Here is a 22,251-nt window from a genome sequence, read left to right as displayed (position 1 = left end):
GATTTCTTCATTAATCTTAGATTCATTCTATCTATTCTGAGGAACACTGGCTATGTTGTTGCTATGGTGTCTCAAGAGGGACAAACGTTAATATTGTCACTTCTTTCTAATTTTTCAAGCAAAGAACTTTTAAGGGAGTATGCGAGGCATAGACATTTGCTGGGAGAAAACCGAACCTAGTATGCGGGTGCCTTTAGTCCCTATCGCTATACGAATTGCATCACACCTAGTGTTTCATGCTTACATTTACATATAGATTAACATGTAGATGTAGATTAACATATAGATAGGTGTAATATAAACAGGAACGCACACAGATGTGATACGACTCAGTAGGGGTGTGAGACTGTGAGGAAAACAACCCAGAGAGAGTCATATGCATCTGGGATAGCCAAGGCTACAATCACAGAGCTGGGCTACAGCAAGATAACTAGACAATGCAGGGGCGCAACTTTCACTGGGGACAGGAGGGACATGTCCCCCCACAAATTCTGAAATGGCATTTTTGTCCCCCCCCAGTTTCATCATTGGAATGTGATACAAAATGAGGCAACGGTGTGCTTTAGGACCATGCGAATGCCTCCGAGCAGTCGGGTAAGCTGTCCCTCACACTTCTAAAACCAAAGTTGCGCCCCTGCTTTGATGTATAGCAGTCAAACTACTTAGTCTAATTCTGAGTCTTTTTTAGATCCCAATCCCTTTAAACAAAGAGAACTAGGAAAAGGGAAAAAGCATAGAGAACACCATAGCCACAGATCTAGAATCAGCTTTATATTACTCATGCCTAATCTTAACCATTAGGGGCACTAATCAGTCACTCCAGGATTTCTCAGAGATTTTTTGTAATATTTGCAAATCAAGCATTTTGCCCCGGAAATTCTGACATTTTGCATGGCAATTTGCGATGATTTTGTTCAATTTGTTGAAAAAATGCACTGACGAGGTAAAAGGTTTGCTAACGTGTGGCTTGATTGAACCATATTATGCAGTAAATGTGCGGTGATTGGTTGAAATAGCGAGCCCTCTTTTTGTACTGCTGTGATGGGTCAGTTTTATATGGTAATATTGCTATTATTTGACAGTTTTATGCAGAAATAGTGCGGTGATTGATACAATTTGCAAGTTCCCGTGCAATATGCAGAGAATTGTTGATTTAGAAAAAATATGTGGTATCATGGAATGCTGGAGGAACTGAATAATGCAAAACTGACTTTAGCTCAGTGTCTTATTTGGGAAACTACATCCTGTCAATTCACTCGTGAGCTTCAATAGACCTAATCTCTCCCTACACCTCAGGATCTGCCACTACAGTATAGTAACCAGACTCCTTTGTTTGTACGGGGTTCTCTCTTCTTAACCTGTGTTTAATTACAATAGTGCAGCTGTTGCTGGTTTACACAAAGAGGTAATATATCTGTCATGTCACCCTGCCTCCATGGCGCCTGCTGTTTATACAGAACAGAGTACAGGACAGAACCCATTACCCACTACAGCCATAGTCCCCGTTACCATGGCTACTGTACAGTAGACTACTGCAGGGGTTCCAAAAGTTTTTCACCCCCTCCCAGCATTAGGGAACACCCCCCCCCCCCCCCCGTCCTTTGCACACTCACAACGTCTATTTCTATGGACACAAGTACTGTTCACACCCCTCTTGTTGGTGGGGAGAATTTAGCAGATTTAGCAGAAAATAATTCTATAGATTGTGCCATGTCTAATGTGTATTCATGTGATATTTGAGTGACAAAAAAATTACAACAAATCTAAGGGGCTAAAAAACCTACGTTAAAAAATGTTAGCTGACATGGTCTAGTTGATCTGGACATTTCTGACAAGTTATAAATAGCTCTCTAAGGTACAATGACTAACATGACAATAGGAACGGATGATGCACTACCCAATGTTGAAATTGCACCTTGTGCATTCTACTACTACAACTTTTAAGAGTATGTTTAAAGCTGGATTGAGTTCCTTTAAAAAAATGGTTTTTTTTTGTGGGAGTAGGGAGAAATAGCCCCTCTTGTTCCGAGACACTGATTTAAGGATTTGGGGAAGGTGAGCTGATACTAGGTCAGTGCCGAACTGCAGCTTCAGACCGATGTGTGTCAGTGTGGGACAGAACAGACATGAGCAGGGTACAGGCGTTGTTGTTATGGACAGTGTTATAAGGATGAAAGGCAGATGTTATCATCAGATAGCCCAGAGACCATAGGGCCAGGAGTTTTCCCTGACCACAGCCATATACACTGAGTAAACAAAACATTAAGAACACCTGCTCTTTCCATGACATAGACTGACCAGGTGAATCCAGGTGAAAACTATGATCCCTTATTGATGTCACCTGTTAAATCCACTTCAGTCAGTGTAGATGAAGGGGAGGAGACGGGTTAAAGAAGGATTTTAAAGCCTTGAGACATGGATTGTGAATGTGTGCCATTGAGGGGTTGAATGGGCAAGACAAAAGTCCCTTTGAATGGGGTATAGTAGTAGGTGCCACACTGCTATACACTGCTATAGTAGTAGGTGACACACTGCTGGGTTTTTCACGTTCAACAGTTTCCCGTGTGTATCAAGAATGGTCCACCACCCAAAAGACATCCAGCCAACTTGACACAACTGTGGGAAGCATTGGAGTCAACATGGGCCAACATCCCTGTGGAATGCTTTCGACACCTCGTAGAGTCCATGCCCCGACAAACTGAGGATGTTCTGAGGGCAAATGGGGGTGCAACTCAATATTAGGAAGGTGTTCCTAATGTCTGGAATAGTCAGTGTAGATAGATGTCTCTTCAGGAAAAACTCCAGGCACTCGTTAGAACCTAAAGAGTAGATATGGGCAGGCCACAGACATGGCTGGGTACATGTCATTTCAGGTCAGGCAGGGAAAATTTCACCAGAAAATGTGATTCTATTTAAACCTCAAAATATAATTTTCCCTCAACATTTAGCTACATTTAAAATGTCCAAAAATCCTAAAAGCAGTCCCATATAAAAAGTAAAAGCTATTTCATAAACAGCGAGCAAGAGCCCTATACTTATGCATGGATAAGTATCTTTCCTGTGGAAGATTATCTTGTGTAGGTTAAGCCACAAGGTTCCTTTTTAAAGCAGCCTGGTTAGGGAGCCTTTTTCAGGCCCGGCTCTCGCCCTCCATACTAAACCACTGAGAGCCTCTGACTAATGCAAAACTAAATGGGATATGACTCTCAGCTGGTTTCCTAGTGAAATGCCCTATATGTTAGTCCTCTCTCTCTGTTTCCTCCTGTTTTCCTCTCCTTTCCAGTTCTTTTCATGATAATATAGAACATTATTATATATTATATTATTATTATAGCACACATTATTATCAAATCCTATCCTTTTCTATATTGCATAGTCACAGCATATAAATCATTGCTTATCTGATTATGGCTGTTATTTGATATCGATGGTTCCGTTTACATAATGCATAGAGAACAACATGGCACCCCAGTAAAAGGACTACCATACGTTGTTATCAGGTAACTATTGTATATAATACGGAAACAACCAGTTATACGGTGGTGCCACAGTACTGTAGTAAATTCATAAATATCTACCAATATATCAAGAAAAAACCTATTGACTGATCCTCTGGCTTTTGAAATGAAAGTGCATGGGTGCCTGACGCTTCGGAGCAGTGAACTCCACCATGAGCTCTGAATTACTGCAGTTTCCCTCAAAGTCAAACATGCAATTACTCTCTCAACGACTGCTATTCTGGCTCGATGTTAAGTTCAAATACAGCTGTTCAAAGGCCACATACTGTATATAGTAGACTAAAAACACAGAACGACAGCACACTTCAGAGAATTACAAGTGTTCAGAATGAAGGTGGATAGGGAAACAGATATAAGGATAACTGTTCAGAATGAAGGAGGATAGGGAAACAGATATAAGGATAACTGTTCAGAATGAAGGATGATAGGGAAACAGATATAAGGATAACTGTTCAGAATGAAGGATGATAGGGAAACAGATATAAGGATAACTGTTCAGAATGAAGGAGGATAGGGAAACAGATATAAGGATAACTGTTCAGAATGAAGGAGGATAGGGAAACAGATATATTAATAACTGTTCAGAATGAAGGATGATAGGGAAACAGATATAAGGATAACTGTTCAGAATGAAGGAGGATAGGGAAACAGATATATGGATAACTGTTCAGAATGAAGGATGATAGGGAAACAGATATATGGATAACTGTTCAGAATGAAGGATGATAGGGAAACAGATATATGGATAGAGGCCCAACTCATCTTCTGACCTATATAATGTGTAAGTATGGATCGATCTTTCAATAAAGATCTGGAGTTCAAACAAGAACAAAGCGGTCACCCCGCCACTGAATTTGGTCAATGACTGAGGGTTGGCACAGGTGGAAATATAACCTCTCTCAAATTCATAGACATAGACGCAAGTACTGACCATCCATGAGATCAAATGTATAGTTTTAGCCATGTTTTGAGGCTTTAAAGTGTTTGTTTACAAACAATGGAGTAAAAAGAGAACGTCTCTGCTCTGCAGTATACTCTGTAACAGTAGCCAATACACTGAGTGTACAAAACATTAGGAACACCTTCCTAATATTGAGTTGCAATCCCCCCCCAGCCTCAACTAGTCGGGGCATGGACTGGCCCATGTTGGGAGATCCATGTTGACTCCAATGCTTCCCACAGATGTGTCAAGTTGGCTGGATGTCCTTTGTGTGGTGGACCGTTCTTGATACACACGGGAAACTGTTCAGCGTGAAAAACCCAGCAGCGTTGCAGTTCTTGACACAAACGGGTGAGCCTGGCACCTACTACAATACCCCGTTCAAAGGCACTTAAATATTTTGTCTTGCCCATTCACCCTCTGAATGGCACACATACACAATCCATGTCTTAATTGTCTCAAGGCTTAAAAATCCTTCTTTAACCTGTCTCCCTTCATCTACACTGACTGAAGTGTATTTAACAAGTGACATCAATAAGGGCTTTCACCTGGATTTACCTGGTCAGTCTGTCATGGACAGAGCACAGCCTGAAGATGTACTGTAACTGGGTGTTGTTGCTATAGGACTATATGACAGAGAGCATAATATGCAGTATGAGAGTAGTAGATAGTACTATAGTATGATAACGATTGGCAGGTGCACGCACGCACACACACACAAACGCAGACAACATATATACACACACAGCAGACACACACACACACGCCCACAAAGAACACATACCAAGGTAGTCATTTGACAGAAACACCAGCTAAGACAATATCTAAGAAGAAATGCAATATATAAATCACGGTTATGGTAAAGACAGTCTAAACACACAACACATATTAATGTAGTCAACCATGTTAACCACAGTAGTCAATCATGTTAACCACAGTAGTCAATCATGTTAACCACAGTAGTCAATCATGTTAACCACAGTAGTCAACCATGTTAACCACAGTAGTCAATCATGTTAACCACAGTAGTCAATCATGTTAACCACAGTAGTCAACCATGTTAACCACAGTAGTCAACCATGTTAACCACAGTAGTCAATCATGTTAACCACAGTAGTCAATCATGTTAACCACAGTAGTCAACCATGTTAACCACAGTAGTCAATCATGTTAACCACAGTAGTCAATCATGTTAACCACAGTAGTCAATCATGTTAACCACAGTAGTCAATCATGTTAACCACAGTAGTCAATCATGTTAACCACAGTAGTCAATCATGTTAACCACAGTAGTCAACCATGTTAACCACAGTAGTCAACCATGTTAACCACAGTAGTCAATCATGTTAACCACAGTAGTCAATCATGTTAACCACAGTAGTCAACCATGTTAACCACAGTAGTCAACCATGTTAACCACAGTAGTCAATCATGTTAACCACAGTAGTCAATCATGTTAACCACAGTAGTCAACCATGTTAACCACAGTAGTCAATCATGTTAACCACAGTAGTCAACCATGTTAACCACAGTAGTCAATCATGTTAACCACAGTAGTCAATCATGTTAACCACAGTAGTCAATCATGTTAACCACAGTAGTCAACCATGTTAACCACAGTAGTCAACCATGTTAACCACAGTAGTCAATCATGTTAACCACAGTAGTCAATCATGTTAACCACAGTAGTCAATCATGTTAACCACAGTAGTCAATCATGTTAACCACAGTAGTCAACCATGTTAACCACAGTAGTCAATCATGTTAACCACAGTAGTCAATCATGTTAACCACAGTAGTCAACCATGTTAACCACAGTAGTTAACCATGTTAACCACAGTAGTCAATCATGTTAACCACAGTAGTCAATCATGTTAACCACAGTAGTCAACCATGTTAACCACAGTAGTCAATCATGTTAACCACAGTAGTCAATCATGTTAACCACAGTAGTCAATCATGTTAACCTGTCACGACTTCTGCCGAAGTCGTTGCATCTCCTTGTTCGGGCGGTGCTCGGCGTTCGACGTCACCGGTCTTCTAGCCATCATTGATCCATTTTTCATTTTCCATTGGTTTTGTCTTGTCTTCCCACACACCTGTTTTCAATCCCATTCATTACCTGTTGTGTATTTAACCCTCTGTTTCCCCTCATGTCTTTGTCAGAGATTGTTTATTGTCAGTGTAGTGTTTTTGTTGTATAGGTGCGCGACGGGTCTTCGTACCCATATTTGTTTATGTTCTTTTCCTGTTTAGTGTTATGGAGCATGTTTTTATGACATTATTAAAAGACTCCATTTTACACTCCGTTTGACTCTCCTGCGCCTGACTTCCCTGCCACCTATACACATACAGTGCCTTGAGAAAGTATTCGGCCCCCTTGAACTTTGCGACCTTTTGCCACATTTCAGGCTTCAAACATAAATATATAAAACTGTATTTTTTTGTGAAGAATCAACAACAAGTAGGACACAATCATGAAGTGGAACGACATTTATTGGATATTTCAAACTTTTTTAACAAATCAAAAACTGAAAAATTGGGCGTGCAAAATTATTCAGCCCCCTTAATACTTTGTAGCGCCACCTTTTGCTGCGATTACAGCTGTAAGTCGCTTGGGGTATGTCTCTATCAGTTTTGCACATCGAGAGACTGACATTTTTTTCCCATTCCTCCTTGCAAAACAGCTCGAGCTCAGTGAGGTTGGATGGAGAGAATTTGTGAACAGCAGTTTTCAGTTCTTTCCACAGATTCTCGATTGGATTCAGGTCTGGACTTTGACTTGGCCATTCTAACACCTGGATATGTTTATTTTTGAACCATTCCAATGTAGATTTTGCTTTATGTTTTGGATCATTGTCTTGTTGGAAGACAAATCTCCGTCCCAGTCTCAGGTCTTTTGCAGACTCCATCAGGTTTTCTTCCAGAATGGTCCTGTGTTTGGCTCCATCCATCTTCCCATCAATTTTAACCATCTTCCCTGTCCCTGCTGAAGAAAAGCAGGCCCAAACCATGATGCTGCCACCACCATGTTTGACAGTGGGGATGGTGTGTTCAGCTGTGTTGCTTTTACGCCAAACATAACGTTTTGCATTGTTGCCAAAAAGTTCAATTTTGGTTTCATCTGACCAGAGCACCTTCTTCCACATGTTTGGTGTGTCTCCCAGGTGGCTTGTGGCAAACTTTAAACGACACTTTTTATGGATATCTTTAAGAAATGGCTTTCTTCTTGCCACTCTTCCATAAAGGCCAGATTTGTGCAATATACGACTGATTGTTGTCCTATGGACAGAGTCTCCCACCTCAGCTGTAGATCTCTGCAGTTCATCCAGAGTGATCATGGGCCTCTTGGCTGCATCTCTGATCAGTCTTCTCCTTGTATGAGCTGAAAGTTTAGAGGGACGGCCAGGTCTTGGTAGATTTGCAGTGGTCTGATACTCCTTCCATTTCAATATTATCGCTTGCACAGTGCTCCTTGGGATGTTTAAAGCTTGGGAAATATTTTTGTATCCAAATCCGGCTTTAAACTTCTTCACAACAGTATCTCGGACCTGCCTGGTGTGTTCCTTGTTCTTCATGATGCTCTCTGCGCTTTTAACGGACCTCTGAGACTATCACAGTGCAGGTGCATTTATACGGAGACTTGATGACCCACAGAGGGATTGTATTTATCATCATTAGTCATTTAGGTCAACATTGGATCATTCAGAGATCCTCACTGAACTTCTGGAGAGAGTTTGCTGCACTGAAAGTAAAGGGGCTGAATAATTTTGCACGCCCAATTTTTCAGTTTTTGATTTGTTAAAAAAGTTTGAAATATCCAATAAATGTCGTTCCACTTCATGATTGTGTCCCACTTGTTGTTGATTCTTCACAAAAAAATACAGTTTTATATCTTTATGTTTGAAGCCTGAAATGTGGCAAAAGGTCGCAAAGTTCAAGGGGGCCGAATACTTTCGCTAGGCACTGTATGCCTGACATAACCACAGTAGTCAATCATGTTAATACTATAATAAAGCTATTCTTAAATTCTCTCCAAAAACTCCAGCCACCACAAAAGTCACTTAATCCAAACACTAAATAAACAGAGGGAAGAATTATCTTCATGTGAAAATGATGGCAATATGTTTTGCTTGGAGATTAAACCAAACAATTAGGCTATTCTGGATCCGTTATTCACGCCCCATCTGTTTGGATTGTATTCTCAAACCAGGAGCCTAATCACACTTTCATTTCTTTGGGCACACTCAAGCCAGGGAAGTGTGTGTGTGAGTGTGTGTCATCGCTCTGTGTGTGTGTGTGTGTGTGCGTGCATGATCGTGCGTGTGCGTTCCCGCGCGTGTGCGGGTGCGTCCGCCTTAGTCGGACGGATCCCAATCGCCATTCAGTGCCAGAGATTGTAAGTGTGCGATACGGACAGGGTGAAACACGGATAACGGCGCCAAACTGGAACCAACAGACGTCCAGATTTTATGATCATTATGTTCAGCGACTTAATTAGCTGATCCTTTGGCTTTGTCTATGTAACACTACATCCACCACAATGCCAGGGAGAAGTAGCTAATTATATAGGATTGAGGCAGTGTGTTTTGTATCACATCTTACAGAAGTTGGAAGTTGTCTTTGTGTTAGCGTCATAAGATCTGAATCTGATCACCCTGTTGCTGGAGAACTTATATTCTATTTGTAGGTTTAAAAAGTCTTCAAAAGTTTGTAATTTCCAAACTTAATTTGCCCTTCCTAAAAATGTATCAACCACTAGAAAAATGTCCATAATTGTAATTTACATAATAATTCACATTTTCCATTGCTGCAGGTTTATTTTCCTGCTGTAGGAGACTGGATCAAATTAAGATCTGACACCTGAATGGTTGAGAAAACCATATTAGAATCATTGCTGTCATTTTCCAAATGTTCTGACACTCGTTGACAGAACGATCTAACTCGATCACTGCTAACGTGCTCAAGTTCACAGACACAGTAAAAAAAACTATTCCACAGTTACCTCAGCCAAAAGGAAATTCCTTTGACCATTCAAAAAGTCAGTTCCAGTTTCATTTGTAGTACCTAAAGCTAGAATACTTAATTGAAACAATAACAAAGCAAATCAAATCAAAATGGCATTGACAAAAAATACAGTAGAATAGAATACAGTATATACAGCTGAAGTCGGAAGTTTACATACACCTAGGTTGGAGTCATTAAAACTCGTTTTTCAACCACTCCACAAACTTCTTATTAAAAAAACAATAGTTTTGGCAAGTTGGTTAGGACATCTACTTTAATGCATGACACAAGGAATCTTTCCAACTATTGTTTATAGACAGAATATTTCACTTATAAATCACAATTCCAGTGTGTCAGAAGTTTACATACACTAAATTCACTGTGCTTTTAAACAGCTTGGAAAATTCCAGAAAATTATGTCATGACTTTAGAAGCTGCTAATTGACATCATTTGAGTCAATTTGTGTACCTGTGGATGTATTTCAAGGCCTATCTTCAAACTCAGTGCCTCTTTGCTTGACATCATGGGAAAATCAAAAGAAATCAGCCAAGACCTCAGAAAAAAATTGCTGACATCCACAAGTCTGGTTCATCCTTGGGAGCAACTTCCAAATGCCTGAAGGCACCACGTTCATCTGTACAAACAATAGTGCGCAAGTATAAACACCATGGGACCACTCAGTCGTCATAGCGCTCAGGAAGGACACGCGTTCTGTCTCCTAGAGATGAACGTACTTTGGTGCGAAAAGTGCAAATCAATCCCAGAACAACAGCAATATACCTTGTGAAGATGCTGGAGGAAACAGGTACAAAAGTATCTATATCCACAGTAAAACGAGTCCTATATCGACATAACCTGAAAGGCTGCTCAGCAAGGAAGAAGCCACTGCTCCAAAAGATTGTACTTTTTATGCTCTGGTCTGATGAAACAAAAATATAATTGTTTTGGCCATAATGACCATCGTTATGTTTGGAGGAAAAAGGGGGAGGCTGGCAAGCACAAGAACACCATCCCAACCGTGAAGCACGGGGGTGGCAGCATCATGTTGTAGGGGTGCTTTGCTGCAGGAGGGACTGGTGCACTTCACAAAATAGGTGGCATCATGAGGATGGATAATTATGTAGATATATTGAAGCAGCATCTCAAGACATCAGTCAGGAAGTTAAAGCTTGGTCGCAAATGGGTCTTCCAAATGGACAATGACCCCAAGCATACTTCCAAAGTAGGGGCAAAATGCCTTAAGGACAACAAAGTCCAGGTATTGGAGTGGCCATCACAAAAGCTTGACCTCAATCCCATAGAACATTTGTGGGCAGAACTGAAAAAGCATGTGCAAGCAAGGAGGCCTACAAACCTGACTCAGTTACAGGAATGGGCCAATGAAGGCTGAACAATAGTCAATGAACTGCATTCTGACGTAGGTATTCCTCTTGTCCAGATGCGATAGGGAAGTGTGCACTGCGATTGCGATAGTATCGTCTGTAGATCTATTGGGCGTTAGGCAAATTGAAGTGGGTCTAGGGTGTCAGGTAAGGTGGAGGTGATATGATCCTTAACTAGCCTCCCAACCACTTCATGATTACAGAATTGAGTGCTACAGCAGTCACACCGCCTCTCTTTTAGTAAAAATCTGAAAAATGAGCCTGGAGAAATGTAACCACTGATGTTGCATTCATTAATTAATAATAATAATAATTGATTTGATTTGATTAATTATATTCTTCAAGAATCAAAAATGGATGTAGCAACTAGGGATTCTAGCTTCAAAACATGAGAAATTCATAACATCCCAAATCCGCATCTAACCTGGCATGATATCATCAGGTGATGATTCAGCTCAGTTCCATTCTATGTCATGTTGTTCCATGAGTCAAACAACAATCAGAAACAGGCTGTCTTCCTATTGTAATGCTTAGTGGAAAAACTCAGCAATACGTCAAGCCACCAACGGACATGGATCAACAACCCAATAACCTCTGATATGAATCATGTCCTTTTTAATCTTAATTACTAATCAGAATCAGATCAACTTCTGATAGCAACCTGTGTGTGTGTGTGTGTATGTGTGTGTGTGTGTGTGTGTGTGTGTGTGTGTGTGTGTGTGTGTGTGTGTGTGTGTGTGTGTGTGTGTGTGTGTGTGTGTGTGTGTGTGTTTACAGTAGCACCACAGTACCATCATAGCTAGCTAGCCCTCTGAGTTTCTCTATCTGTCGATAGGCACACGATGCGCAATTAAATCCTTCATTGCTGTTGGGCTGAAACTGTCAATCAGAGGGCCCATGCCTTTCGACAGCGCCCAGTGAACCGTGGACCACTGGCCGCAGCACAGGGACACACAGCGTCCCTGCTATTGTTACCAGCAAGCACGAATTCAGATGCAATTAGGCCCGGCTTTTTAGGAAGCCCTCAGCATAGTGAGCCTCGTGCTCTGCTCTGTGGTAGCTTGTTGAGAAAGAGTGAAAGAGAGAGAGAGAGACCGACAGACAGACAGACAGACAGACAGACAGACAAATACACAATGAGACAGAGAGAGAGAGATAGAGAGAGAAATGTCTCTAATATTTTTAAACTTGTGAGTGTAATGTTTACTGTTCATTTCTGATTGTTTATTTGACTTTTGGTTATTATCTATTTCACTTGCTTTGGAAATGTAAACATATGTTTCCAATGCCAATAAAGCCCTTAAATTGAAATTGAATTGCGAGAGAGAAGAAGTTAATATAATACTATATAACCAGGCACAAGACTTGTGTAACCAGGCTCATTTTATATTCTATTCTAGTATATCCTATGGATTGAATGGTAATACATAAATAAACACCTTCGAAGCATACTACATTCAGGAAAGTAACGTGAAGTAATTATGTGTCAGAGTTGACCTGATACCAAGCATTACTCATGATGTTAGTAGACAGGAAAAGCATCTAAGCAGAAGGAGCAGCCATAGTGGGCTACTTGTCATGTGTGGATTCTGTACCATTTCTTAAGTGTGAATAGTATGCATAGCACCCAGTGTAGGTTAAGTGAGAGCATTGCACTTACACTTACAGTGCTTAGCAACCAACACAACATGCATGTTGATTACGTATGTGGAGCTATACAACCCAGGTTTGATTTAGAGGGTGTGACTAAAGACTTTAACATACAACACATGTTACTTGCATAAACCCTGCACATATCAAATCAAATCAAATTGGTCACATACATATATTTAGCAGATGTTATTGTGGGTGTATACAAATGTATTTTGTTCCTAGCTCCAACAGTGTAGTAGTATCTAACAACACACAAATCTAAAGTAAAATAATGGAATTAAGAAATGTATCAATATGAGGACGAGCAATGTCAGAGTGGCATTGATTAAAACACAGTAGAATAGAATACAGTATATACTGTACAGTTAAAGTCAGAACTTTACATACACCTCAGCCAAATACATTTAAACTCAGTTTTTCAATTCCTGACGTTTAATCCTAGTAAAAATTCCCCATCTTAGGTCAGTTAGGATCACCACTTTATTTTAAGAATGTGAAATGTCAGAATAATAGTAGAGAGAATGATTTATTTCAGCTTTTATTTCTTTCATCACATTCCCAGTGGGTCAAAAGTTTACATACACTCAATTAGTATTTGGTAGCATTGCCTTTAAATTGTTTTACTTGGGTCAAACGTTTTGGGTAGCCTTCCACAAGCTTCCCACAATAAGTTGGGTGAATTTTGGCCCATTCCTCCTGACAGAGCTGGTGTAACTGAGTTAGGTTTGTAGGCCTCCTTGCTCGCACACGCTTTTTCAGTTCAGTTTTTTCAGTTAGGATTGAGGTAAAGGCTTTGTGATGGCCACTCCAATACCTGGACTTTGTTGTCCTTAAGCCATTTTGCCACAACTTTGGAAGTATGCTTGGGGTCATTGTCCATTTGGAAGACCATTTGCGACCAAGCTTTAAATTCCTGACTGATGTCTTGGGATGTTGCTTCAATATATCCACATGATTTTCCATCCTCATGATGCCATCTATTTTGGGAAGTGCACCTGTCCCTGCTGCAGCAAAGCACCTCCACAACATGATGCTGCCACCCCCGTGCTTCCCTTTTCCTCCAAACATAACGATGGTCATTATGGCCAAAACAGTTCTATTTTTGTTTCATCAGACCAGAGGTCAATTCCCAAAAAAGTACAATCTTTGTCCCCATGTGCAGTTGCAAACCGTAGTCTGGCTTTTTTATGGCGGTTTTGGAGCAGTGGCTTCTTCCTTGCTGAGCGGCCTTTCAGGTTATGTCGATGTAGGACTCGTTTTACTGTGGATATAGATACTTTTGTACCTGTTTCCTCCAGCATCTTCACAAGGTCCTTTGCTGTTGTTCTGGGATTGACTTGCACTTTTCACACCAAAGTACGTTCATCTCTAGGAGACAGAACGTGTGTCCTTCCTGAGCGGTATGACAGCTGCGTGGTCCCATGGTGTTTATACTTGCGTACTATTGTTTGTACAGATTAATGTAGTACCTTCAGGCATTTGGAAATTGCTCCCAAAGATGAACCAGACTTGTGGAGGTCTATAATAAAAAATTTTCTGAGGTCTTGGCTGATTTCTTTGGATTATCCCATGATGTCAAGCAAGGAGGCACTGAGTTTGAAGGTAGGCCTTGAAATACATCCACAGGTACACCTCCAATTGACTCAAATTATGTAAATTAGCCTATCAGAAGCTTCTAAAGCCATGACATAATTTTCTGGATTTTTCCAAGCTGTTTAAAGGCACAGTCAACTTAGTGTATGTAAACTTCTGACCCACCGGAATTGTGATACAGTGAATTATAAGTGAAATAATCTGTCTGTAAACAATTGTTGGAAAAATGACTTGTGTCATGCACAAAATAGATGTCCTAACCAACTTGCTAAAATTATAGTTTGTTAGCAAGAAATGTGTGGAGTGGTTGAAAAACTAGTTTTAATGACTCCAACCTAAGTGTACGTAAACTTCCGACTTCAACTTTGCATCTGAGATGAGTAAAGCAGTATGTGACCATTATTAAAGTGACGAGTGTTCCATTATTAAATTGGCCAGTGATTCAATGTCTATGTATACAGGGCAGAAGCCTCCAAGGTGCAGGTTTGAGTAACCGGGTGGTAGCCGGCTAGTGATGGCTATATAACAGCCTGATGACCTTGAGATAGAAGCTGTTTTTCAATCTCTCGGTCCCAGCTTTGATACACCTGTACTGACCTCGCCTTCTGAATGGTAGCGGGGTGAACAGGCCGTGGCTCAGGTAGTTGATGTCGTTGATGATCTTTTTGGCCTTCCTGTGACATCGGGTGCTGTAGGTGTCCTGGAGGGCAGGCAGTGTGCCCCCGGTAATGCATTGGGCAGGCCGCACCACCCTCTGCGGTTGCAGTGGTGAGGTTGCCGTACCAGGTGGTGATACAGCCTGACAGCATGCTCTCAATTGTGCGTCTGTAAAATTTTTGGAGAGTCTTAGGGGCCAAGCCACATTTATTAAGCCTCCTGAGGTTGAAGAGTAGCTGTTGCGCTTTCTTCACCACATTGTCTGTGTGGGTGGACCATTTAAGATTGTCAGTGATGTGATCGCCGAGGAACTTGAAGAATTCCACCTTCTCCACTGCAGTCCTGTCGATATGGATAGGGGCGTGCTCCCTCTGCTGTTAACTGAAGTCCACGATCAGCTCCTTTGTTTTGTTGATGTTGAGGGAGAGGTTATTTTCCTGGTACCACTCTGGCTGGGCCATCACCTCCTCCCTGTAGGCTGTCTACTACTGTTGTGTCATCTGCAAACGTGGTGATTGAGTTGGAGGCGTGGGTGGCCACACAGTCATGGGTGAACAGGCAGTACAGGAGGGGGCTGAGCACGCATCCTTGTGGATCAGTGAAGTGGAGGTGTTGTTTCCTACCTTCACCACCTGGGGGGCAGCCCGTCAGGAAGGGTCCAGGACCCAGATGCACAGGCCGGGGTTTAGACCCAGGGCCCCAAGCTTAATGATGAGCTTGGAGGGTACTATTTTGAAGGCTGAGCTATAGTCAATGAACAGCATTCATACATAGGTATTCATCTTTGTTCAAATAGGATAGAGCAGTGTGCAGTGTGATGGCGATTGCATCGTCTGTGGATCTGTTGGGGTGGTATGCAAACTGAAGTGGGTCGAGGGAGTCAGGTAAGGTGGAGGTGATATGATCCTTAACTAGCCTCTCAAAGCACTTCATGATGACAGAAGTGAGTGCTACGGGGCCATAGTCATTGAGGTCAGTTACCTTTGCTTTCTTCGTTACAGGAACAATGGTGGACATCGTGAAGCAAGTGGGGACAGCAGACTGGGATAGGGAAGATTTAATATGTCCGTAAACACTCCAGCCAGCTGGTCTGCACATGCTCTGAGGACACGGCTAGGGATCCCGTCTGGGCTGGCAGCCTTGTGAGGGTTAACACGCTTAAATGTCTTACACACGTCAGTCACGGAGAAAGGGGGCCCACAGTCCTTGGGAGCGGGCAAAGAAGGTGTTTAGCTTGTCCTGGAGCAAGATCGTTGTGTCCTCGACGTTGCTGGTTTCCCCTTTGTAATCCGTGATAGTCTGTAGACCCTGCCACATACGTCTCGTGTCTGAGCCGTTGAATTGCAACTCCACTTTGTCTCTGTACTGACGTTATGCCTGTTTGATAACTACACTGTTTGTATTCGATCATATTCCCAGTCACCTTGCCATGGTTAAATACGGGGGTTCGCAGCGAATGCTGCCGTCTAGCCAAGGTTTCTGGTTTGGGTAGGTTTTAATAGTCACAGTGGAACAACATTGCTTATGCATTTCCTGATGAACTCAGTCACCGTGTCCGTGTATACATCAAAACAATCTTGAAGCATGGATTCCGATTGGTCAGACCAGTGTTGCATAGACCTTAGCACGAGTACTTCCTGTTAGAGTTTCTACCTACAGGAAGGGAGGAGCAAAATGGAGTTGTGAACTGATTTGCCCTGAGGGAGGGCTGTGGAGAGCCTTGTAGGCATCCCGGAAGGGGGAGTAGCAGTGATCAAGTGTTTTAGCAGTGTGAGTACTATAGTCAATGTGTTGATAGAACTTCGGTGGCGTTTTCCTCAAATTTGCTTTGTTAAAATCCCCAGCTATAATAAACGCGGCCTCAGGATATGTGGTTTCCAGTTTGCACAAAGTTCAGTGTAGCTCCTTGAGGTTATCGGCTTGAGGAGGAATAAACACGGCTGTGACTATAACCGAAGATAATTATCTTGGGAGGTAATACAGTCGACATTTGATTGTGAGATATTCTAGGTTGGGTGAACAAAAGGACTTGAGTTTCTGTACGTTATCTCACACCATGAGTAGTTAATCATGAAACATAACCCCGCCTTTCTTCTTCCCGGAGAGTTCTTTATTCCTGTTTGCGCGATGTACTGAGAACCCAGCTTGCTGTATGGACAGGGACAGTATATCCGGAGAGAGCCATGATACCGTGAAACAGAGTATGTCACAGTCCCTGATGTCTCTCTGGAAGGAGAATGTATCAACCGAGAGGGATAGGCTACTCCATGACCCGTGTTCATGAGGCGTCTCAAAGTAAGAGTGCTGATCTAGGATCAGGTTCCCCCAGTCCATATAATCTCATTCATTATGATCTAAAATGCAACACTGATCCTAGATCAGCACTTCTACCCTGATATGCTTCATGAATCTGGCCCTGGGACTGAGGAGGATTCCCTCAAAGACAACTGCTGTCTTACTTTACATGTGTGCCTACAATGCCTCCTTTAAAACCACTGTGCATCCCTGGGCAGAGTTTTTAGTTTACGGGTTGGTGAAGATCATTCAATCCCTTCCAACATAAAGCAGACTAACTGGTCTACATCTACAGTTGGAGTCAGTAGTCAAGCATTCTGACGTATGAAATGTTGTTGATGTTTCTAATCTCTGTCAATGTCATTGCCTAAAGACAAAGGCACATTTCCACAATGTGTGGATTAGAATCAGTCTATAGTCTGTTGATCCACACACTTGAGTTTGTTGTTGACAGAAGCTGTTGACTCTAGCCATAACCAGGTAGATATCCCTCAGTGTAATGTCACAGCTTATGAAGCCTTAAAAAATGTTTATAATAGGCTTCTGAAGCTTTATAACATGCTTATGAATCACAAAGTAACATTCATACAGCAATTTACTGTTCACAAAAGACGACAGGGTTATCTTGTGAATGTGTCCATGTTGTACAGTAAATATATCTTAGTTGGGATCTGGATTCTGTGATTGGCAGATTTACAGCATTGCTTTGAAGTAGTGAAAAGAACAAACCAGATTGATATCTAGGTATGTAGTCGGGTTTACATTCATCTTCCTCTCAACACATTTAGAACAGTGCAGTACACACAACTTAGGCATTGCCTCCAGGTAAGTGTAAATGGAATGTAAGGTTTCTCCTGCATAGGAAACTGAGGCACCACCTAAGCCATTTTTTGAGTCAGGACAAACCCTGGAATGTTACTGTAGTATAACTGAATTGAATCAGAGACTACTGCTGCCACAGCGATGTACATTGCCGTGAAAGAAAATATCCTCTTCCTGATATTTTTGTTACTGAAGATCTTCAACCAAAACCTAATATTACATACCTGAGTTTACAAATAACAAAAATATATATACTTATTTTATTTATTTAATTAACAAAGTTATGCAACAACCAGTTCCCCCGTGTGAAAAAGTAATTGCCCTCTTACACTCAATAACTGGTTGTTGTGGCACCTTCAGCTGCAATGACTGCAACCAAATGCTTCCTGTAGTTGTTGATCAGTCTCTCACGTCGCTGTGGAGGAATTTTGGACCACTCCTCCATGCAGAACTGCTTTAACTCAGCAACATTTGTGGGTTTTCAAGCATGAACTGTTCGTTTCAAGTCCTGCCACAACATCTCAATTGGGATTAGGTCTGGACTTTGACTAGGCCAATCTAAAACTTTAAATGTGTTGCTTTTTAACCATTTTCATGTAGATTTGATTGTGTGTTTTGGATCATTGTCAAAAATATGCAAAAAAAACCAAAAGAAGTAGAAATACTTTTTCATAGCAAGTTAAACAAGGAGGTCTGGAACTATTGTCCTACATCAGTAAGTTGCCTTACAAAGATTACTATGCTTGACAGCTACTAGGAGCTCAACATTCTCTCTGTAGGTAGGATGAGAAATGTCAATGCCATAAATGGACCAGAAATGTAAATATAGATGCAGATAATATTCAAAACGTGAGCCAGCTCTCTGTGGATGAGGCTGACAATGAGCCTAACTGCTGTGCTTTTGTGCTCCCTGCCTGTTCTAGGCCTGTGCTGTGCAGACCTGGGTTCAAATACAATTTGAAATCATGTCAAATACTTTATCTGCTGCTCGACTGAACTTGCCTGGCTTAATGGACCAATAGAATAGTCCCAAAACTGTAAACACTGCTCTTCTGGCACTCCTAGAAAGCTAGAGTAAACGCTCAAAGATATCAAACAGTATTTGAACCCAGGTCTGTGGCGCTGTGTGTGCTTGGTTAGTAAACACAAAGGACAGAGTATTAATGTCGGGGTCGACTTCCCAGAGCCCCTCAGAGTTCCAGGACCACCAAAGAGCTCAGTAATTTGGACTTAATTTAAAATGCCTCAGGCTAAGACAAACAGCACAGACACACACGTAGAGAGATGACACACATGCACACACACAGAGCAATGATAAAAACACTCACACTCATACAGAACGATGACACACACATGGACACAAACACACAGACAGACAAAGACACCACAGTGTCAGTACAACTGAGTAAAGTCCATGACAAGAATGCAGAACTGACATATCAGATTTATCATCTTAGATGAGAACCAGGAAGCAAAATGGCTGCACCCAGGGCATGTTGTAGAGTGTTACGAAGCCATATTTCTTCAACCATCTCGGAATCAATGAAAACTGTCACAAAAACAAAAGTTACCCAGTCATCAATAAAAGCTCTGAAGTGTCATTCAGTCTTTCTGCAATTCTAGAAAATAAGAGCAAACAACCCCATCTCCCATAGCAACTACGATTTGATGATGTTATTACATTACAGTATCATAATCATAACAAGACATCAAATTATGGACCACTCTCTCTTTCCTCAATTACTTTGCATCAACTAAATGGCAAGTGATCGTTAACTGATGTTCATGAATAATATTTTAGACAAGGGAGTCGGACAGAATAGCTAATCAAACAGCCAATCTACTGTCAAGAGAAATGGGCCTGAATCAAACCACGATTCTGAATTAAACTAGAGGTGAATAAAACCTCTGCTTAGACATAGCAGCAGTCACAACAGTGATCCCCGGACAGAAATATTTGAATATTTTGAAGTATTAGATTAATTGTTGCAGATAACAGTGCAGTCAGTATAGGACTGCCTCTATCTCTGGGTATTCACACATACAGATACCTCAAACAGCAGCACACAGGCCATCTCTGTCTGTTTGCACTGGACATACCTCACTCCCCTCTCACAATCACATCTCTCTTTAACCCCCCCCCCCCCCCCTCTCTCTCTCTCTCTCTCTACCACACAGATTTATATCTCACTCTCTTTCATTCCCTCTGTCTGTATTTCTCTTGCTCTACACCCTCACTCTCTCCCTCTCTCTACCACACCCTCTCTCTCATTCCCTCTGATTCTCTCACTTTCCTCTCTCTCTCTCCCTCTCTCTCCCTCCCTCCCTCCCCCCCTCTCTCTCTCTCTCTCTCTCTCTCTACCTCTATGAACCTCCCTACCCCCCATTTCATTACTCTGAATGCTAAAATGGAAAATCTTGGATAGTGTTTACACTACATGGACTTTCTCCACCAGTACAATTCAATATTTCGGATTATATCTATAGGACTTCCTCCATCTCTCTTTCTCTCTTTATCTCCCTCTCTTACATTTTCATTGCAGATACTTATGAGATCTTCTATAAAAAAGACAGAGCAGTGAATCAAAAGGCATAGGAGAAATAGTACAACCCCCACTCTGCTCTAACCCTCCCTCCCTTCAACATCCCTACCCCCATACGGTCTCTCTCTTTCGCTCTCTCTCTCTCCCTCACACACACACACACACACATACACACACACACACATACACGCGCGCGCACACACACACACGCACACACACGCGCACACGCACACACACATATACACACACACAGACATATACACACACACACACACACACACACACACACACACACACACACACAGATAATAGTATTATTATGCAGGACTTCTTCAGACAATCTTAATGTGAAAGTCAATTTAAACTGTGTGTTTGAAAGCAGACTGTAAATAACAAAGGTTTTATTATAGTGAGATGATGTGTATAAACAAGACAAGGGTTCAGTTACAGTGCGTAATAGAGGCACAGCTACTTCATATAACCAGAGGTATAGGATTGCATTGAACATAAGGCATTTTTGTAATGGTTAAAATATCCTAAACCCTGTAAGTGATGCAATCACATAGAAACAACAGCCCATGTTGTCATCAACTGAGATAAAAACTAAGTTGAGCACTTTGAAAGCAACTTCACTGACAGTGATGCGCTGCGTTCATCACCAGTTTATACGTACTGACAAAGGATAAAACAATAAATATTTTTTTTTATATAACATATGACATTAAATAACTATACATGTTGTGCACGAGTATTTGTTACTGTTATCACTGCTTTCAAATGAATGGACAGAAAGTAGTTTTATTTCAGGGCAATGCGTAACGGCTATAAACAGTGTTCACTTTCTGAACAGCGTTTTTACGCATCTCCATAACATTGTGAACAATGAAACCAATAACCTAGGTTTCTATAACCTTGTCCAGATGCGACTCACCTTATTGCAGTACGGGGAATCAGGATACTGCAAGGGTCCCAATCGGGAAGAATCTGTTGCTGATAAAGACTGTGGTGGAGGTGGATATACTCTCACGTCCATTTCAGTAAAACATCAATCTCCACACAAGCTTTTCCACTCAGGCTTCTACTTTCGATTCCTCAAAAGTTGAAGGCTCTCTAAAGACTGATGGACGAAGTCGGAAAAAGTGTAGGGTTTGAATCTAAAAATGGCAAACTATTATGCTCTCACATGCGTTCGCGGTTTTTCAGGAGAAAGAAAAACTTATATTATCAACGCACTATGAACGACGGACTTGGTAAACGGGTAAACGCAGTTAAAATGTTGTAACTTTCAAAATATGTAAGCTATCACTCTATTGTTGAAGAAGTTATTGCGCGTCTTTCTCTTTCTGACAGATGCATTTGCAGCGACAGTAGTTGTTTCTATCCAGCGGCTACCGTCATCTGCAAGCGAATGGGGCATGGTAGGATTGCCTGTTCACTTGTGATTCATACAAAGGACTTTACAGACGGGGCAGGGGCAAGAGTGCGGCTATGACGACGTGCTCCACCTAGGGGGCGCAATGGGGAATGCAGCGCCTGCGTCGGTTGCATGCCGCAGTAAATTTGTTTTCAGTTTGGATAGGCTATTGGTTTGCTCCTCAATACCTCTTCGATGGAAGGTCCTATCATGATGTGGGTGACATATCTAAAAACAGATGACGATAGAGAGACAGGTACAACTTTTTTTGTGCCTTTTTTCCTATTCTGTTTTCAAAAAGTGACTTTCAGTTGGTTTCAAGGGGAGAATAGTATGTGGCTGCTGCCAAGGGAGCGTCTTAAAAGTGCAGTCAGCTGAACATGGTGTTTACAGAAAAACCTTCAGTTACATTAAAAAATGTGATCT

The 22,251-nt window shown here is 41.5% G+C and overlaps 1 protein-coding gene across 1 annotated transcript in view; it reads right to left on the bottom strand.

The window, feature by feature from the left end:
• LOC139376008 (thymocyte selection-associated high mobility group box protein TOX-like) overlaps positions 1–21,821 on the bottom strand; it is an 84,116-nt gene extending 62,295 nt beyond the window's left edge. The window contains exon 1 of the mRNA XM_071118040.1: positions 21,343–21,821. Coding sequence (XP_070974141.1) covers positions 21,343–21,444 — 102 coding nt within the window. The 5' untranslated portion in view covers positions 21,445–21,821. The remainder of the gene's footprint in view (positions 1–21,342) is intronic.
• Between the last annotated feature and the right edge of the window lie 430 nt (positions 21,822–22,251).

Source organism: Oncorhynchus clarkii, chromosome 20 (genome assembly GCF_045791955.1).
Source record: "Oncorhynchus clarkii lewisi isolate Uvic-CL-2024 chromosome 20, UVic_Ocla_1.0, whole genome shotgun sequence".
Lineage (NCBI taxonomy): Eukaryota > Metazoa > Chordata > Actinopteri > Salmoniformes > Salmonidae > Oncorhynchus > Oncorhynchus clarkii.
This window is presented reverse-complemented; position numbering and strand designations above follow the sequence as displayed.